General features: G+C 41.9%; 1 protein-coding gene across 3 annotated transcripts in view; it reads left to right on the top strand.

Annotated features, from left to right (window-relative positions):
* Positions 1–18,565, top strand: part of Ppp2r5e (protein phosphatase 2 regulatory subunit B'epsilon) — a 136,519-nt gene that overhangs the window by 114,818 nt on the left and 3,136 nt on the right. For all 3 annotated transcript variants that reach the window (XM_050153606.1, XM_050153605.1, XM_050153607.1), the window contains 8 exons: positions 3,185–3,315; positions 3,477–3,536; positions 4,496–4,604; positions 6,229–6,282; positions 6,393–6,443; positions 8,341–8,460; positions 10,394–10,521; positions 12,858–12,959. In XM_050153606.1, the coding sequence (XP_050009563.1) occupies positions 3,185–3,315; positions 3,477–3,536; positions 4,496–4,604; positions 6,229–6,282; positions 6,393–6,443; positions 8,341–8,460; positions 10,394–10,521; positions 12,858–12,959 (755 nt within the window). The remainder of the gene's footprint in view (positions 1–3,184; positions 3,316–3,476; positions 3,537–4,495; positions 4,605–6,228; positions 6,283–6,392; positions 6,444–8,340; positions 8,461–10,393; positions 10,522–12,857; positions 12,960–18,565) is intronic.

Genomic DNA, 18,565 nt, shown 5'->3' with positions numbered 1-18,565 from the left:
GTTACCCTTTTGAAGTTTACAATTCAGTACTCTATCTATATGTTTAAATATATGTATGGGGTGGATGCATAGGGTTCAGGTATGTGTACACATGTATGTTCATGCATGTGGAAGCCAGTGATCAGTCATTCCTCGGGTGCCGTTCACATTTGTTTGCTTTGAGACAGTGCCTATCATGGCTTGAAGCTCACTGGTTAGCTGGCCAGTGAGCTCTACGTATCCTATTGCAAGCATGTGCCCCCTGGCTTTTTACATGGATCCTAGAATTGACCCAGATCCCCTGTCTCTCCAGCCTTCCAATTCAGTAATTTTAAATATGTTTACAGGACTGTGCAAGATCCCTGCAGAATATTATATCATCTCCAGACAAAATCTAAACTCATTCTTAACACCAGTTCTGAGTATTTCATATCAATGGAACCGTGCATTTTATGTCCTTTTGTGTCTGATTTCTGTATTTATCACAATGGTTGGCAGTGTCATCTGTATCGTGATAATATGAGGATTCTCAACTCTTCATTTTCTTTTTTTAAAAATTATTTATTTATTATGCATACAATATTCTGTCTGTATGTATGCCTGCAGGTCAGAAGAGGGCATCAGATGGTTGTGAGCCTCCATGTGGTTGCTGGGAATTGAACTCAGGACCTTTGAAAGAGCAGGCAGTGCTCTTATCCTCTGAGCCATCTCTCCAGCCCACTCTTCATTTTCTTTATGAGCAGTGTTCCTCCTCCCACCTATTGATGGGCATTGTGTTTTCAGTATTGCTTCTATGAACAAGTGTGTGCAGCTTTTCATACTCTGAATCACTTGTATGGATGTATGCTTTCTGTACTGTCCGTCACGTACTTGGGAATGAAGTATGGACTGTGGAACTACCAGACTGTCTTCACCCTGCACCATCTTACATTCTCGCCAACAGTAATGGGAGCCTCCAGTGTCTTTACCAACACTTTCCTTGTCTCTCTCCCCTTTTGAGGCTGCATCAGATGAGTGCTGTCTTCCTTTGGTTTGCATTTTCATGGTTAATGAAATCGAGCACTTTTCCATGTATCCATTTGCCATTTCTATATCTTCTTTGGGATATATCTTCTCAAACATCCTTCGTCAGTTTGCAAGTTGAGTTTTCATTTTCTCAGAAAATTTTTAGCATACATTATTTAGACACAATGAACTTCATATAATATATAATTTTATATATTTCTAGACAGGGTTTCTCTCTATAATAGTTCTGGCTGTCCTGGAACTTGCTCTGTAGACCAGGTTGGCCTCAAACTCACAGAGATCTGCCTGCCTCTGTCTTCCCAAGTGTTGGGATTAAAGGCATGTACCACCACTCCCTAGCTCATATGTAATACATTTTGATCACTCCCCATTTCCCTCTTTTGTCTCTTTTCCACTTCTGAGTGTCTTCGTCTTCTCAACTGGCCCCACTTGTGCATATTGTCTCAGTGAGCTTAATTAGGATCGCTTACAGGAGTGCAGGCACCTTATCAGTAGCTCTGCCACTGAAGAAAAATATCACTCCTCCCCCAGCAACCAGTCATAAACTGTACCTCCTCAAGGAAGGGTGGGACCCCATGAACTTTTCCTCTTTTGCCTCCTGTTATCTTCCCGTTGGAATTGTGCTGTTATTGAGATTTAGTAGTTCATTATATATTGTGGGTACTGCTAGCCTTTTGTGCACATACTTTATTTCTGTAAGTTATCTTTCTTTTACTGTCTTTAAAGCACATATGTTTTTAGTTTTTTCCCCCTTTTTGTTTACGCATTTCTTGGCAGTGGTTTAATAAAAACCACTTGATTTGAAGTTGTGATTTATTCTTGAGTTTTCTTCTATTTGTCATTTACTTGTGTCTTTAGATTGATTATCTATTTTGAGTCCATTTGAATTTGTAGTATGAGCTAGAAGTATGACTTTTTATATGTTTTATATGATGCTCTGGTTGACCCAGCATCTTAGATTGAAGACTGTTTCTTTCCATACTGAAATGTTATGGCATCCCATGGAACCAACTGAGCATGAATTTGAAAGTTTTTATATAATCTGTCACATGCCAGGAGCACACACGTGATTACTGTAACTTTTTATTGAGTCTTAAAGCTGAGAAATGTGAGTCCTTTGGTCCTCTTACTACCAAGATTGCTTTGACTCTTTCAGATTATTTGTATTTGTATATAAATTTAGATTCAACCAATTTTGTTGTTGTTGGTTGTTTGACACCAGATCTCATGTAGCTCTCTTTGAACTCAATTTCAAGATCTTCTGGACTAAGCTTCCTAAGTGCTTGCATTGTAGGCATGCTCACATGCAGGTCATACCCCCCCCCAACCCTCCCCACCCCACTGGTGTTTGAACACATGGCTTTGTGCATAGTTCTTGGCTCTCGGCCATTGAGCTTTCTTCCTTTGTCTTCGGTAGTCAATATAGCAAAAATAAGGCCCCTGTGATTTCTTACAGGGATTGGGTTGAATATGTAGTGGCCCCTGCCACTTGGCCTAAGACTGAACTTGTTTTTTGTTTTATGGCATGAGACTTGAGACCATGTTATTAGAATTCTGTGGCTAACATTATAAATGATCTAGAACCTAAGGCATGCCATTCACACGTCCAGGCATAGTACATGTCTGCTTTGAGCCCTTCCACCCTGAGTATACCTGTGTAACCACCCAGACTAACAAGAGCATTGCTGGGGCATTGGGAATTTCAGTGTCTGCTTTGGGCTAGGTCATGTCATCTTCCTGGGCCTTAACTGAGGGACTTAACTGGAACGTGAACCCAGGATGTCATGGACTTAAGGTATTCACTTCCTGGGTTCAAATACCAGTCCTAATGCTTCTCACTCTGACATCACCAGCAGGTTAATTAAGCTCTGTACTCCAGTTTGCTCATCTGTAAGGTGAGGATAAAACCCCCTCATAGAAGGATTGACCTGTGTAGATTGCGTAGAAAATGGTTGGTTGATCGATGCTGTGAGCACTGCTTTGGCTGTTCCTGTTCCAGCTGCTGTTGCGTACATCTCCTCCCTGGCTGTACAGCTTTGACTCAGCTGGCTTCCCAAAGATGACTGCTGTGCCAGGGAAGAAGGGGACAGAGGGATTATAAATAATGAACGATAGAATTTCTAAGTCATTTACCAAAACTGTCTCTGACAGCTTTTTATTCTACCTTCATTTACAACAGCTTTTGGAGCTATTTGACAGTGAAGACCCCCGAGAACGGGACTATTTAAAAACAGTCTTGCACAGGATTTATGGCAAGTTTCTCGGGCTTAGAGCATTTATCCGAAAACAAATTAACAATATTTTTCTAAGGTGAGTGGATGATGGGCAAGCAGGAGAGCAAAACTGATGTTTTTACAAATGTTAAGTAAACCTCCAATAGTTGAAGGAAATGATGTGCTAACTCCCTTCTTACTCCCCTGCCTATTCCTCCCTCCCTTCCTTTCCTTCTCCTTTCTTCTTTCTCTTCTCAGGTTTGTTTATGAAACAGAACACTTCAACGGTGTAGCTGAACTGCTGGAAATATTAGGAAGGTAAGCATTTGCTGTGAGTTGCGGATTTGCGTGAATCTCATTGTGCAGATCATGTTCAGGTGGCAGAACGGGGTGCTGACTTGGATCTCTTGCTGCAAGAACCTTGGGTCTCTCTCATTTGTGCTTAGCCTGTTTCCCAGGTGACTCAAAGACTCACCTTTGCTCCTTTGTTCCACAATTAGATATTGTTAGCTACCCCACAATGAGAAGGAGCTCACAGCTTACTCAGAGACAGTGTGTCTGATTGGCTGTCAGGCCAGTGACAGCAAAGGTTCTCATTCGCTAGGCTTAGCTTGTGGGTTACCTGTCCTTTCTCACAGCTGTTGAAAGCAGATTTATAATGAATTGAAAGATTGTGTGCCCAGGTATGGAGTTCTAGGCAGCTGCTGACCTCAGAGGAGGAGCGAGGCAGCTGTGTGAGGTTCAGAGCTGACAGAGTTGGATAGTGATGGCCTAGTCTTTCCTCCTGAGAGGAGAAACGGAGCTGTGTTCTCCCTGCTTCCTCTCAGTGACCTCCCAAGCTGGGCAGAGGCTTCAGGGATGAAGAGAAATGGTGTCTAGAGAAGGGAAGGGGATTTAAAGATATCAGGCAGGCGAGGTGTTCTGGAGGCAGAAGGCCTGTGTTTGAAGAACAAGTTAGCAGGGTGGGCGCTAGACAGAGGAGCAGAGGGAGGTCAAAACATGGGTTTGATAGGAAATTTTGAGGTACTGTCTGCCTGTTTTTGAAAGCACAGCTTCCTCTGTTGGATATTCATAATCAGATACATTTTCTTTTTAAAATTCCTACTTAGTAAATTATCTTTAGTTGAAGTAACTAAAAAGTCTTGACTGTCAGTGGTGGAAGGGGTTGGCTATGTTTTTTGGACAAATAAAAACGGAGGGGTAGCCAGCTCATAGCAATAGTTTGTCTGGTTCAGTATGTGGGATGACATTGCTAACCTGCGTTTTCTTTTTTCTAGTATTATCAATGGCTTCGCTTTACCACTTAAGGCCGAGCACAAACAGTTCCTGGTCAAAGTGTTGATCCCTCTACACACTGTCAGGAGTTTATCTCTCTTCCATGCCCAGGTAGGACCTTATAGTAAAACCTTTATTTTTATTTTTTATTTTTGAGACAAAATCTTCCTTTGTAGCTAAGGCTGGCTGTGAACACGCAATCCCTCAGCCTGCCTTTGAAATAAAATCAAGTTTGTGGACTTAGTGTTTCTTAGGATATTGGTTTTCCTTTTCCCTTTTTTTTAATTTAATTTTTTTTTTTTTTAAAGAAAAAGTGTGCTAAAGGTTAAAAATGGTTAAAAACGCTCCCCGGGGAAAATGATAAAGCGTGCATTTTATTTTTTACACACAGTAGAATCTTGGAACTATTTTAAAGGTAGGAATGGCCTTTGTTCCGTCTTATTTCATAGCTGACTTCTGTGTCCCCAATGTTAGCTGCTGCAAAGACTGCCCATAGCAGCATGGATGTGAATGTAGAGTGTAAGAAGGTTATGAGGGGAGTGAGTGTGGCCACTGTGGGCCTTCCCGGTGAATTGGATGCGCTCCAGTACTGGTCCCCGCGCCCTTTGCCCTCGTCTGCTTCCCCTCTTCTCATTTTGTACACGCAGTAGGCAGACCTCTCAGTAGTTTCCCATCTTCCTTTTATAAATCCTTCATTACTTTGAAAATCACCTTGTGATCCCAACACTTATAAGACTGAGGCTAGTGTTGGCAATAGTTAGTTGTCTCAGAGAAAATCAGATACGTCCATAAAAGGAGTAGTGATGGTAATCAGCCTCTGTCACACTCACGGTAACCCTGTTCTGAACACTGCAGTGCATGGTAAACGTGCCACGGGAAGACATAATTGACCTAGTGATAGTTTTAATTTTAGTGCTTTAAGCCTCTGGCTCCTTTCTCTTTTGAGTTTGCATTAAAATGTAACACATTTTTCTAAGTAGTGTTCCTTCTTAAATGTGGAACTCTGTATTTTGAAGAAAAAAATTCATGCATATGTTCCAGATTTAGCACACCATCAAAATGCTGGTGTTTTAAAAGGGTAGGTCTCTAGTTCAGGAATGTTTCCGAGCCCTCTAGAAAACGTCTCTTTAGTCTGTGCTGTGGGATATAACATTTTGTGATTATTTGAAAACATTCCTGTTGAGACTGGAGCACTCCTTAGATTCTGACTATGGCAAAGTATATCCTGTGGTCTTTTTGGGAAGCTGTGTTTTCAGGTCCCGTGTAGGCAGTTGCCTAGGTATTTAGAAAACACATGCTTCCCCGTAGAAACTAAATCCCATAACCTGAGATGTCAACTGTCTGGCTGTAAATGAGATCCTCTCAGAGTGCACCGTGTCAGCCACTTTCCATCAGCCTCAGAAATCTTAGAACTCTTTTAAGAAAAAAATTCCTCTGGGGTCTTGTTGCTCTGTCATTGACTTGAAAACACAGCTTTTAGCTATAGTCCCTGCTACTCAGGAAGCTGGGGCAGGAGAATCATTTACTTAGGAGTTCAGGACCAGCCTGTGCAACATAGCTGGATTCCAATTCTAAATGAATAAAATTTAAAAGCCTTATTTTTCCTGAGAGTTTAAATGAAGTGATTGTATCATTAAGACCAGAGCCTGGGGCTTTTGAGATGTGTTGTGCCGTGCACTCAGCTTTTGCAGTGTGGGATTTAACGCGCTGTCCTTTCTCTTTTGTTCTTGCCCAGCTGGCGTATTGTATAGTACAGTTTCTGGAGAAAGATCCTTCACTTACAGAACCAGTAAGCTATTTATATCTTTCCATAATGTGAAAAAACTTAAGAAAAAACATTTTTATTAAAATCATATGAAATATTAAATGTCTCTTGTTTTTTTTCCTTTTCCTTTATAGGTTATTAGGGGTTTAATGAAATTTTGGCCTAAAACATGCAGTCAAAAAGAGGTAAGTATTTAACATCAGAGAATGCCAATACTGAAGGAAGTCTTTGCCTAGTGCTCAGTGGGGCTAAACATGCACAAACATATGCCTCATCTAAAGCAGCTTTGTAGGTCGGTGGCAGTCAGTGTTCTCATTTTTCTTTAAGTTATAAACTGATTGGCCCATTAGCTCAGGCTTTTTATTAACTCTTATAACTTATATTAGCCCATTATTCTTGTCTGTGTTAGTCACGTGGCTCAATACCTGATTCGGCGAGGCAGAATCTTGCTTTTTCTGTGGCTGGGTCAGGAAGGCAGACTGGTGTTCTCATTTTTACTAGTGATAAAATTGAGGCTTTTAGATGTTACCTAAGTACACTGAGTAAGAATGTGCCAACAAACCAGAACCTGCTTCCTGAACTCTAAACCACGAACTTCTAGCTACTGTAACCCCTGGCCACGCTCCATTGTGTATCCACTTATTTAGCTCTATCGATAGCACATTTATAGTGACTTTGCATAGCCTGGAAGGCTACTCTAGTGCTCAGGGGTTCCTGGGTGCAGTATCATAATATATAGCAGACGTTGAACTTGTTATGCCTGGGAATGAAGGACCATACAGTCACCTAAAAAGGCATGTCCTGCCATGAGTCTTTGTAGGGAGGAGTGGGTCCCCAAGTAACACCTTGAAGGGAGCCTGACCGTCTCTACACCTGTCTGAAGCCGTCTCCTCTGGCCTAGAAACAGAGGCCACCTGTTAGCTTTCTGTTCCAAGACATGGGTGTGACAAAAGACACAGTATGGAAAGAGCCTCTCCCTCACATCAGCTGTGGTCCTAGCCCTGCTCTAGAGCCTCAGGAGGTTACCCCATTTCTTGACAGCATGAAGTAAAGGGGATCTCTTCATCACTGCATCTGCACCTTGAGATAGGATAGAAGCATCCTTCTTAATACTTTAATCGCCTAGTTGCTTTTCCCAGTGTTATTTTTTATGAATAAATAGGTAACTGGCATTTATTTGTTATGTTTCCATTCTATTTATACAAATGTCTAAATCTATTTGTCTCACTCCATTGTGTGATCTTCAAGCTTTCTTTTGCATACAGCCCCAGGCCATGAGATTTACTGTGCTCTAGAGAGAGGGGAGCACATATGTGTGCATATAAGCATAGAAAACGGGTCATTGTGCGCTGATGTGGTTCACGTGGTACTTTAACATGAATGAGTTTGCTGTTTGTCTCAGGCTTGGAGAGCATAGCAGAATGACAGCTGCTTGTCAAGTGACTGTGTCCTGTGGTGGTGTGGACCAATGCACATAAGTTCAGGAGGGTTAGCCATTATTTTTAAAACGTGGGGTTGGTTGGTTGTTAGCAGTGGGCAGAGTCCCAAAGGCTTGAACGGGGAGAAGCCAGTTTGCCTGGGGTCCCGGAGCCTCCTTGTAGTTAGGATTCCTGGTGCTATCAGTAATTTACTTTAACAGAATACCCTTGCTGAGTGTGGTCTTTGTGTGTATGGGTTAGGGGTGGGGTTTGCACGTGTAGGCCAGAAAAGGACTCTTGAGACAGTGACTCGCCGTAGAATTTGGAGCTGAGCTGCAGCCAGCAAACCCTGGAGATCCTTCTGTCTCAGCGCCCTGTAGTATTGGGTTGTAGGCATACAGCCCACTTGTCTTTTTATGTGGGGACCGGGAACTTGAACTCAGCTTTTCATGCTTTCATAGCAAGCCTCTTACCTGCTGAGCTATCCTCCCGGGCCAAAATGCTTCCTCCCTCCCTCCCTCCCTTTCTTCCTTCTGCCCGCCCACCCACCCACCTTCCCTTTCTTGACGTTTTGTGTGCATTTTTCTTAAAATTGTAAGTAAAATTGATCATGTGGAGTTTTTAGTGATGGATTTATATTTTGTTTTTTTGCTTCTGTTTAAAGGTCATGTTCCTTGGGGAGCTGGAAGAAATTTTGGATGTGATTGAACCATCACAGTTTGTTAAAATCCAAGAACCTTTGTTTAAACAAATTGCCAAGTGTGTTTCTAGCCCCCATTTTCAGGTTAGTAGTAAACAGAACATGAGTCAGAATGGTGTGTGCCATGTGAACCAGTTTGGAGAAACTTCGTTTGTGTTGAAAAATAAAGCCATCATGGGCACTGGCTACATTTACTTATTTGTTTATTCATTTATGGGGGGATTATGTGTATGTGGGTATGTATACATGAATGCAGTGTTCACAGAGGCCAGAGATGTCTTAGATCTCCCTGGAGCTGGAGTTACAGGTTTTTGTGAGCTGCCTAGTGAGGATGTGGGGAACTGAATTTGGGTCTTCTGCAAGAGGCAGTCAGTACAAACACCGTCTTAGCGACTCAGCTACTTTGTCTTCATTTGGGATTTTCTCACAGGCTGACTGTACTGTTAACAAATAGTCACCCGACCTGAACACCTGTCCCTAACAGGCTCTATTTCTTAACTTCAATTCCCATAATACCCTGCAAGAAGGCATGATGGGAACACAAAGCCTAGAGCAGTAAAATGTCCTAACTTGGGTAAATTAAATGAAGTGAGCCGCTAGGGTTTTGCCAGTGTGTGAGGAGGATTTGTAATGCTTAGGAGGAGAGAAGCTGAATGTTACCCTATGTCGTCTTTCCCACTGTTTTGGTAAGACCCTTCATGCCTTGCTCAAGGTTCCAAACTAACAAGGAAGTGTGGTTGAATTTTAATTTGAAATGTGGCCTCTTGCTAAAAAGGCTAAATAAAGCCCATAACTTTCCATGGCCTGCTCTGCCTCCTTGTGGCTGTTTGAGGAGAACACAGGGAAGGCGCGCCTTGATGTGTGCTTTCAAGGAGGCTGCTGGGCTGTGGAAACCGCTCAGGAGAGAAAGGGACCAAAGTTGAATGCAGTGCTTACTTCTACCTGGTGGCTACCTCGCTAAATGTCCACCCTGCAAATCCAGCAGACTCCCCATGCTGCCCACCATTTGAAAATACTGTCCAACAGCGCAAAAGCACACTTCTTATTTGAAGGTCAGATAGAGGCCCTGGCTCTTACTGTTTTTAAATCTAAAGACATGGTAGTGTATTAAGCTAGTGCTTATACCACTAAGAGACCAAACAGGAAAAGTAGCTGGAGCACCATTCTGTGAAGCGCCGGTCTGGATGCACTAGAAAAAGGTTTAGGACAGTGTGTAGAGATTTTGCAGTCTGTCCAAAACATAATTTCTAAATTTACATAAATAAAACCATTTGAGTTCAAGTCCAAGGTGAGTAGCTCAGGCCCACAGATGAAGTTAGAGCATGGCAGCATGGAGGACAGAAAAGAGGGATCCAAGACAGTGAGCAAATGACCCGCTTCTCCAGGCAGACACCACCATAGAAGGCCACAGCTTTCCAAGCAGCACCACAAGCTGCACCACAAAGCCTGAAGCCATGAGCCTGGGGACTGGAGAGATGACTCCGAGGTTAAGAGCACTGGCTGGTCTTCCAGAGGACTCAGGTTCAATTCCCAGCACCCACATGGCAGCTCACAACTGTCTGTGACTTTAGTCCCAGGGGATCCAGCACCCTTACACAGACATACGGGCAGGCAAATCACCAATGCACATAAAATAAAAATTACTAATGGATTTAAAACAAAACAAAACAGGCCTGTGGGGACATTTAAGACTCAGAGTGAAAGTGAAGTAGACCTAAGCCAGACAAGGAGTTCTGAACGCTGAGCTGGACGAGGGTGTGTGTGGGAACTGTAGAGGGAAGAGCGAGGGAATGGGTGGGATGTGTAGACTTGGAGGAGAGGACGGTTAACAGGGAGGGAAAACTTTTCCTTCCCAAGCTGGTAAACCGCCTGGCGACTTCCTGAGAGATCATAAATCTTCACGAAATGTAAAGAGTTATTAATATTTAATATACCTTTGATTGAATGATTTAAAAATAGCCTTTTAAAAATACTTTTATTTGAAAGGATTATAATTTGTCCTTTTCTTTCCTCAAAGGTGGCAGAAAGGGCACTCTATTATTGGAATAATGAATACATCATGAGTTTGATAGAAGAAAACTCCAACGTCATCCTCCCCATCATGTTCTCCAGTCTGTATAGGATTTCAAAAGAGCATTGGAACCCGTACGTGTTCAGTTTCCTTCCCTCCTTCCTCCCTCTCCTCCTCCTCCTCCTCCTCCTCCTCCTCCTCCTCCTCCTCCTCCTCCTCCTCCTCTTTTCCTTAGTAAAATGTCCTGCAGCTCGCTGTGCACCAGATGCTGTGCCCATTGCTAAAGGTGCCCACGTGACAAGATAAAAATCCCTCCTGAAAATTCGCTGGTTGGGGGACTGAAGAGCAAACAAATATTTCTGTAAAGAAGTGCTATTTGGTTAAAATACCTGTTTACTTGAGAGGCTTTCTGTTCTGTGTGAAGGCCCCAGATGTATTTGGGGAATGTGCTAGAGCTCCAAAGGATGCACATTGGCTGGCAGGCCTCAAATTAAACTTGCTCATTTTTCTAAGGCGGGGGTCTTACTGTACTGGCCTGAACCTCAAATTCATGACACCCCCCCCCCCCCGCCTCAACCTCTAGAGTGCTGCAGTGTGGCAGTGCTTGACTTCATTTGGAATCCTGATGGAGATGGTGGTGACAGGGAATCCTGTAAAAAGTCACGTTTTAAAAAGGTGTCTGTCACGTTCCGAGGCCTGTAGGCTCCAGAGGGCAAAGGCATGAGTGTGTAGTACTAGAAAAGGGAGCAAGGCCTACATGAGCTTTCTGCAAGGACCTGTCAAGAAATGCTGAGGGAATGTAAGGAGATGGTCTGAAGAGATTTACATTTTATGGGAATATCCATTTCCTAACAGCTAGCTAGGTTATTGGATGGTGGGGGGAGACAAAATTTTATAGTGTAGGACAAGTTGAATTTAGCCCTAGAAGAGTTAAAATATTGTCTAGCAAGATGCGTTTGCATGTCTGCCTATGCAATAAAGTTATGTGGCATTGCAGGATTAGTAAGTGCAGTTCAATTTATCATATCTGTCTTTTAAATTTTTGCATAGTTATAAAATAATGTTTTCTTTTAGTTTTCTAGCTTGTTCTATATTAATAGAACTCTGAAGAAGAGCTGTTAAACACCATCATACAGAATTCTCCTGTTGTCTGGAGAGAGCTGTAGGTAGTGCCTGTCAGTTACTGTCCAGTTTCCAGTGCTTCTCCTGGGCTGTCCTTGGGAAGAAGACCATTCTTGAGCTTTAATGTAGATTCCCTTCTTCTGGGCACCAAGCAGAAGCTGCAGCATACACCAGACCTCTTACTAACATGTGGCCTCAATTTTTTAGAGATGTCTTCTTAGTAAGATTGGGGGAGTTATTGCAAAATGGAAGCAACCTTGTATAGTTTTGAAATGGGAGACACCATTCTTTTTGCCTAGTCTGAAGCACTCAAGTCTGTCACAGCACAGTTCTCACGTGGTCTGTTTCTAGAGTGCATTCTGCCTGATAAGAATAGTCGAACAGCTTGGCCTCTTAGCTGTGTAGTGCTCCATAGCCAAGAGCATCCTGCACCAGCTTGGCAGTTTTCAGCAGGGGTAATGGGTCAACAGAAGGGCTAAGCAGGAAGGGACAGACGAATGTAACCCCACAACAGCAGCTTGTAGGGGCTTGGCCGCCTGTCTTTGAACACGCGGTTTAGGAGCAGTTTCTGACTTGATATATATTATTACTTTGAAAGTCATTTTTAACCACCTGTTCTTGTTTATAAGGTGTAAATGGTCGGTCTGTCTGTCTTTGTTGTTTCTTTATTTTAAGATAATCTCTGTATATAGCTGCAGTGACCTCGAACTCTCAATGCTCTTACTTCTGTCCCCCCAAGTACTGAGATTACAGGTGTACACCATCAGCGTGTATGTGTGACTGCGCGCGCACACACCTGCCTAAGTTATGTTCCCAACCTCTAAAGCAGTAAAGCAGCTTTATTTTTATACTGGCATTTTATTATGCATTGGCCATACAAACATGTTTTAATAATTTGGAAGGGTAACTTTGGGTTTTAACTCTGCCATCCCTCAGGAAGATTGTGAACAGTAAAGAATTCAGCTCTAGATGTGGGCTAGGAAACCAGGTGTGGTGAACATGCCCATAGTCTCAGCACTAAGACTAAACCAGGTGTGGTGAACATGCCCATAGTCTCAGCACTAGGTAGGCGGAGACAGGAGTATCAGGAGTTCAGAATCATCCTTAGGTACATAATGAGGCTTAGGCTAACCTGTGCTACATGAGTGTGGGAAATGGATTTGTAGGGATCAGTGGGGGTAATAAGGTTGGCAGAGAGGAGAGGGTTGCAGGGTTAAGATGATCAGAATGCATCTTATAAGTGTATGAACTTGTTAAAGAAAAACTTCAAGTATTTTATGTATATATAATAGAGGAGAAGCGCCCCACTGTGGAAGACTAACAGTACGTTCTCTGCTCTGCCTCACAGGGCTATTGTGGCGCTGGTGTACAACGTGTTGAAGGCCTTCATGGAAATGAACAGCACTATGTTTGATGAGCTGACAGCCACATACAAGTCAGATCGGCAGCGGTAACTTTTTAAAACTCCTTTGTCTGCTGTGCATAAGGCTCCAGAGTCCTTTCTGAGCTCTTTGCTGAAGTTGCCTAGTTGCCCTCAGATCCAAAACAGCAGCCTGGTCCTTACACATTCCACCCCTGCGTGCGCACTAGCTGTGTCCTCATCAGTGCGCTGCCCAGTAGACAGTCCGTGATGGTGTGGTGTTGGTGGACCTGCTGCTTCTCTCCCCTTGTCTCTGTTGTACTACAAAGTTCAGAACCTGGCACATAACTGGACTTTCAGACCCACTTCAGGGAACCATTGGGTTCTAGTCAGTTCTCTGGGCTGACTGTTTGCTAACTCACCCAAACTAGAATTGGGCTAGCATACTTTACTCCACCACAGGAGAGACTGGGCACTATTTGTCCAGAACTTACATTCTAATCTAGAAACCAACAAATGCATTACAACCTAAAAGAACAGTTGAAAAGAATACAAACTTTATTGGTCTTATAGTAGCAAATCGCGAAGTGATTAAGACTAGAATGGAGCAAAAAAGTCTTTCTTGATTCTCCCATTGAATTTTTATTATATTAAAATAAATGATATACTATATAATAATATATTAAATGTTAAATATGATTAAAATTATTTATTATTTTTCAAGGCACGGTTTCTCTGTGTAGCCCTGGTTATCTCAGAACACACTTTGCAGACCAGGCTGGCTTAAAACTCAGAGATCTGCCTGCCTCTGACTCCCAAGTGCTGGAAATAAAAGTGTGCACCTCCATGCCTGGCTCAAGTTTTGTTATAAGTATAGTATGTTCAACTTGCTAAAGAATGCTTTTTTAGTTAGGGTTTCGGTTGCTGTGAATTGCTTTCGTTTCAGAAGTTTACTCCATTATCATCATGGCAGGAAGCTTTGTAACACGCAGGTAGACGTGGTTCTGGAGAGGTAGCTGGGAGTTTTCCATCTAGATCCCAGGCAGCAGTCAGACACACACAAGGCCTGGTTTGAACATTTGAAACCTCAGAGCCACCCCTCAATGACACACTTCCTCCAACAAGGCCACACCTCTTAATAGTGTCACTTCCTGGTCATCAAGCATTCAAATCTATGAGCCTGTAGGCCATTCCTATCCAAACCACCACAGATGTAAGGAAGAGGTTAGGGGAACACAGAGCTCTTTGTGGTTGGTTCTTTGACTGGCCTCTGATCACAGGAAGGTGAATGCCAGCTTTGTAGGACTCCCAAAGTGGGCATGTGGGGATGTTCCACCCGGGGTTTTACTGGACCTCATGGAAGGATGTTTCCTGCTGTTGTTTTTCTTCTTCGCTTTCCTTGTTTAGAGTGTGTTACTGGGTTTTACCAAGGAAAAGGGCAATGGGTAGAAAGGGTTGAGAACAGAGGACCAAGGCAGAGACTGTTTTTAAGTTACAGGATATGGTTTATGGGAAACTGTTTAATCACAGAATATGGTTTAAATTATAGTATTGTTTTTCATTACAACCTTGAGATTAATGTCAATTCTGTATTACCAGTTGTTAAAAATTACTAAGTTTATAATGACCCTCCCTGCTCTACAGTTAAGCTAAAATCGTAGAAAAGTTATTTTTTTAAGGGGGCCAGGCGGTGGTGGCGCATGCCTTTAATCCCAGCACTTGGGAGGCAGAGGCAGGCGGATCTCTGTGAGTTCGAGACCAGCCTGGTCTACAAGAGCTAGTTCCAGGACAGGCTCCAAAAACCACAGAGAAACCCTGTCTCGAAAAAACAAAACAAACAAAAAAAAAAGACCTAAGGGGGACTGGAAAGATGGCTTGGCTCATCTGTAAGAGGATTTACTGCTCTTCTAGAGGACCCAGGTTCAAGTACAGTACCCATAACAACTCCCAAAAGTTCAAACTTCAGTTTCAAAGGATTTAACCTGCTCTTTTGGCCTCCTTTAGGATTAGGCATACACACGATGTATAGACATATGTGCAGGCAAAAAATATCTAGACACTTTAAAAAGGGGGAGGGGAATTAAGGGCACATTAGAATACCATGGTGAACCATTAAACAGTTCACAGTGCATAACACTTGCCTGTTAGGGCAACAGAGACCCTATAATCATTATTATTGTAGTAAACAGGGAGTAAGTCTGGGTGAAATCTTAGTAAGAATATTGGAGGAGCTTCAGTGTAAGTAAGTGATAGGGTGTGCTTGACTTAGTACGCTCACATACACAGTCTCATACACACACACACACACGGCCTTATTGCAAATTAATTGATCCATCTTTAATGAATTTCCTCAATGAAATTGTTTTGTGATCTTTTATTATCTAAGCTAAATAATTCAATCACTTGAAAATAGACGAATTCACTAAGGGACTAGGAGTAGACAACTGTGAGGCTGACCCGATAGAAGGCTAAGGCGGTTAATAGTAAATGAACTTCCTTAATGAAAGTTGTTTTTACTTATTTGTTTATTTATTTTTAAAAACAAGAATGATACTTTGCCAAATGTGCAAAAGGCTATTCTGAGCAGATACAAGTATTGGCTTCTCCGCATAAGTGAGTCACTGTTAATTAGTAACTGAGCATGGGGATCTGGGGCTGTGATGAAAGAGCGAAATAGGTTTTACTTGTCGGTGGCAGGAAGTTGATGGTTTCAGTTCCCAGCAGGTTTTTTGAGCATTCAAATGAGAATGGTGGGTGGAGTAAGCTTTTGACACTGTTGCGTATGGTGCCAACACCAGTGCCATGTGAAATGAGACGGGGGTGCTGAAGTCTTAAAATTCCCACCGACAGTGAGAAAAACTGGGAAAAATAAGGCTGGCACTCAATGCATCAGAGATATTTAGACTTTTGGGAACCAGATGTGGTCCACATCTCTAATCCCAGCATCTGGGATTAGATGCTTCCAGCAACTGGAAGCCGGAGGAGCAGGAATACAGGGCAGCCTGGGCTACATGTGACAACAAAAAAGAGAAGTATCTAGATTTTTTTTCCAGTATATAGTTGCATTTATATGAAAGGGCAGTAAAAGAAAATCCATAGACACATCAGACCTGGGTGCCAGGGTCTGGAGGAAGAAGTGGGCAACATGATTTCTTCTTTAGGGATGATGGGAATGTCTTAAGCTGAGACTAAGTTTAACCTGAGTTGTCAGTATGAAAGTAGTATGGCCGCTCAGCGTCCACTCATCTGGAGAAAGAAAGGACACACAGGACAAATCACATTGCACACCGTAGAGCCGATGAACTGAGGGAGCAGCTTCCATAGGAGAAGATGATGATGTCATGATGCCAGCTGCAGTTTAGGGCAGTGTGAGCTGCCACAGGATGAGCTGATTTCAGTTGGTGGAAGTTCCCAAACCCCTGTTTCCTCTCTGCCTCTGCCAGACAAAGAAGTCAGAGGCATTAAACCTTATATAAAATTTATGTCTGTGTACTTAAACCAGCGTTCTCTGAGACCATTTGTTTAGACTAATATTATCTTCAGATTGTACTGTCAAACAAGTGATAATTGCCCAGCCGCTTGCTTACAACTGAGAGTCTAGAGTCTGGAAGCCAGCAACTCCCTTTCTAGAGACCGACTCACTCTAGAGTGTAACCCTCTTCAGCCTTCATCTCCTTCTGTCTTACTCTTTATTAAAATACTAGTTGAGCTTTTTGCCTTTTGGGAAGAGGTATATGTTCTCTCTGTAGCTTAAGCTAGCCTTGAACTTCAAGTAATCCTCCTGCCTCAGCTGTATGAGTGTGGGATCACATGTTAAAATTTTCTAAAATATTTGTTTTTATTTTTTCTGTGCATGAATATTTTGCTTGCATGTATGTATGTGCTATATATGTTTGTCTGGTGCCTGCAGAGCCCAGAAGTGGACTTTGGGGCCCCTAGAACTGGAGTTACAGACATTCATGAGCCACCACCATGTAGGTGCTGGGAACTGAGCTTGGTCTTTTGGAAGAGCAACCCTCAGCTCATAGCTGCAAATCCCTCTTTCTAGTACCTAAAATATTTTTCTGAATAAATCTCAACTTAATTTAAAAGTAAAAAAAAATCCATGATGATTGGATACTTTTCTAATGTTGTCCATTATGCCCTTAAATGAAGTTGTTCTAGTTCAAAATTACTACCTAAGTTTAAAGACTTAATGTTTGAAGACAGTTATGCCTGCTGAAGTTCACACTGTGCAGATTGCAGTTAAAATAGAAATCCTAGTAAACAAGGTCTAAATTGCCAGAATATTAATTATTAAGTGAAGAAGTGATTATGGTATATGATTCAACATCCCTGCAATTGCAATGGGAATGTCAAATTGCTTAGTCTTCTTAGAACTTTTGTTTCGCTTTGTTTTGTTCTTTATGAGAATGAAACTTAATTTTTATTGGTTTTCTGTTTAAAAGTTTATTTTTTCTGTGTATACCCATGCACATAAAAGGCACACATGTGTTTGTGTGTGTGCCGCATATCTACAAGGGAGATGGACAGAAGAGGATGTTCAGTTTCCCTGGAACTGGAGTTATAGATGGTTGTGAGCTGCCATGTGGATGTTGAGAACTAAACCTGGGTTCGCTGGAATAGCCAGTGCTCTTAACCACTGAGCCATCTCTCCAGCCTGATTTTCTATTGTTAGAGAATTTAATATAACTTTGCTGAGTATTAGTGATTGCTGAAATAATGTTTAATATTGGAATTCCATGCAAAGTTCACATTATCCATATTAATTTCTCTGAATAAAGAATATGCTATTGCTGAAGTGGGATATGAAGGACCAGTTGCTTGAGTCTGAGGCAGCAGAGCTCCCGTGCTTAGGAATGGTTTGAATTTGTGACTTCACTGTGTTATCTTGGTCTACTTTTTACCAGTTCATTGTAGTAAGCTAGCAATGAACTGAATTAGGTTAGTAGATGTGAATTCATGTGATAAAAAATTTTAAATAAGTGTGAATGTGTTTAATTTATAGTTTTATGTTGATTATGTACTTGCTACTTGATTGATATTAAAGCATTTGTTTAAAAATAACACTGAAATTTCCAAATGTCTTTGGCAAAATTCAGTTGCTGAACCTATTTTGGCTTATCCAATTGTGGTAAACTTTGCCAAACAATGTAGTCTGAAATTCTGGAAATCACTGGTCAATTGGTATTTAACCAAGTTTGAAGGCTTGTTCACTTAAAATTTTAATACACCATAATACCAGTATCCACAAAGTTTCATGTAGGTCATTAATACATTATATCATAAAACATAAATATACTTTGATCATATGTTTTCAGAAATAACCAGTTTCAGTATGCATTGTATGGGAAAACTGGACACAAATGAAGGAGAAAATGTATTTTCTTGATCTTGTCCCTTTTCTGTCAGTTTTGTTTCCAGCATCTCTTTTGAGTATTTATTTGGGAACAAATAGAAGGTTGGGTTCTAACAAGGCCCTGAGCATTTAGAAGCCACCAAACACTTTGGTTTTAAGATATACGATACTAGAAGCCTTCTCTAGTTTTCTCAGTAATTGTGCACTGTATTATAATTTATACTGTATCTGCAGATAAATGGATGTTAATGTAAACCTGAAAAGTCTTGTTTTCCACTCTGTACTATTTCTGTGTCAGTGCGAGTGTCAGCATAGACCCCGCATGAGGGAGAACCCC

The sequence above is a fragment of the Alexandromys fortis genome, unplaced genomic scaffold (genome assembly GCF_014885135.2).
Source record: "Alexandromys fortis isolate MF-2015 unplaced genomic scaffold, M_Fortis_MF-2015_v1.1 scaffold_82, whole genome shotgun sequence".
Taxonomy (NCBI): Eukaryota; Metazoa; Chordata; class Mammalia; order Rodentia; family Cricetidae; genus Alexandromys; species Alexandromys fortis.
The sequence above is the reverse complement of the archived record's forward strand: the minus strand, read 5'-3'. Positions and strand labels throughout refer to the sequence as shown.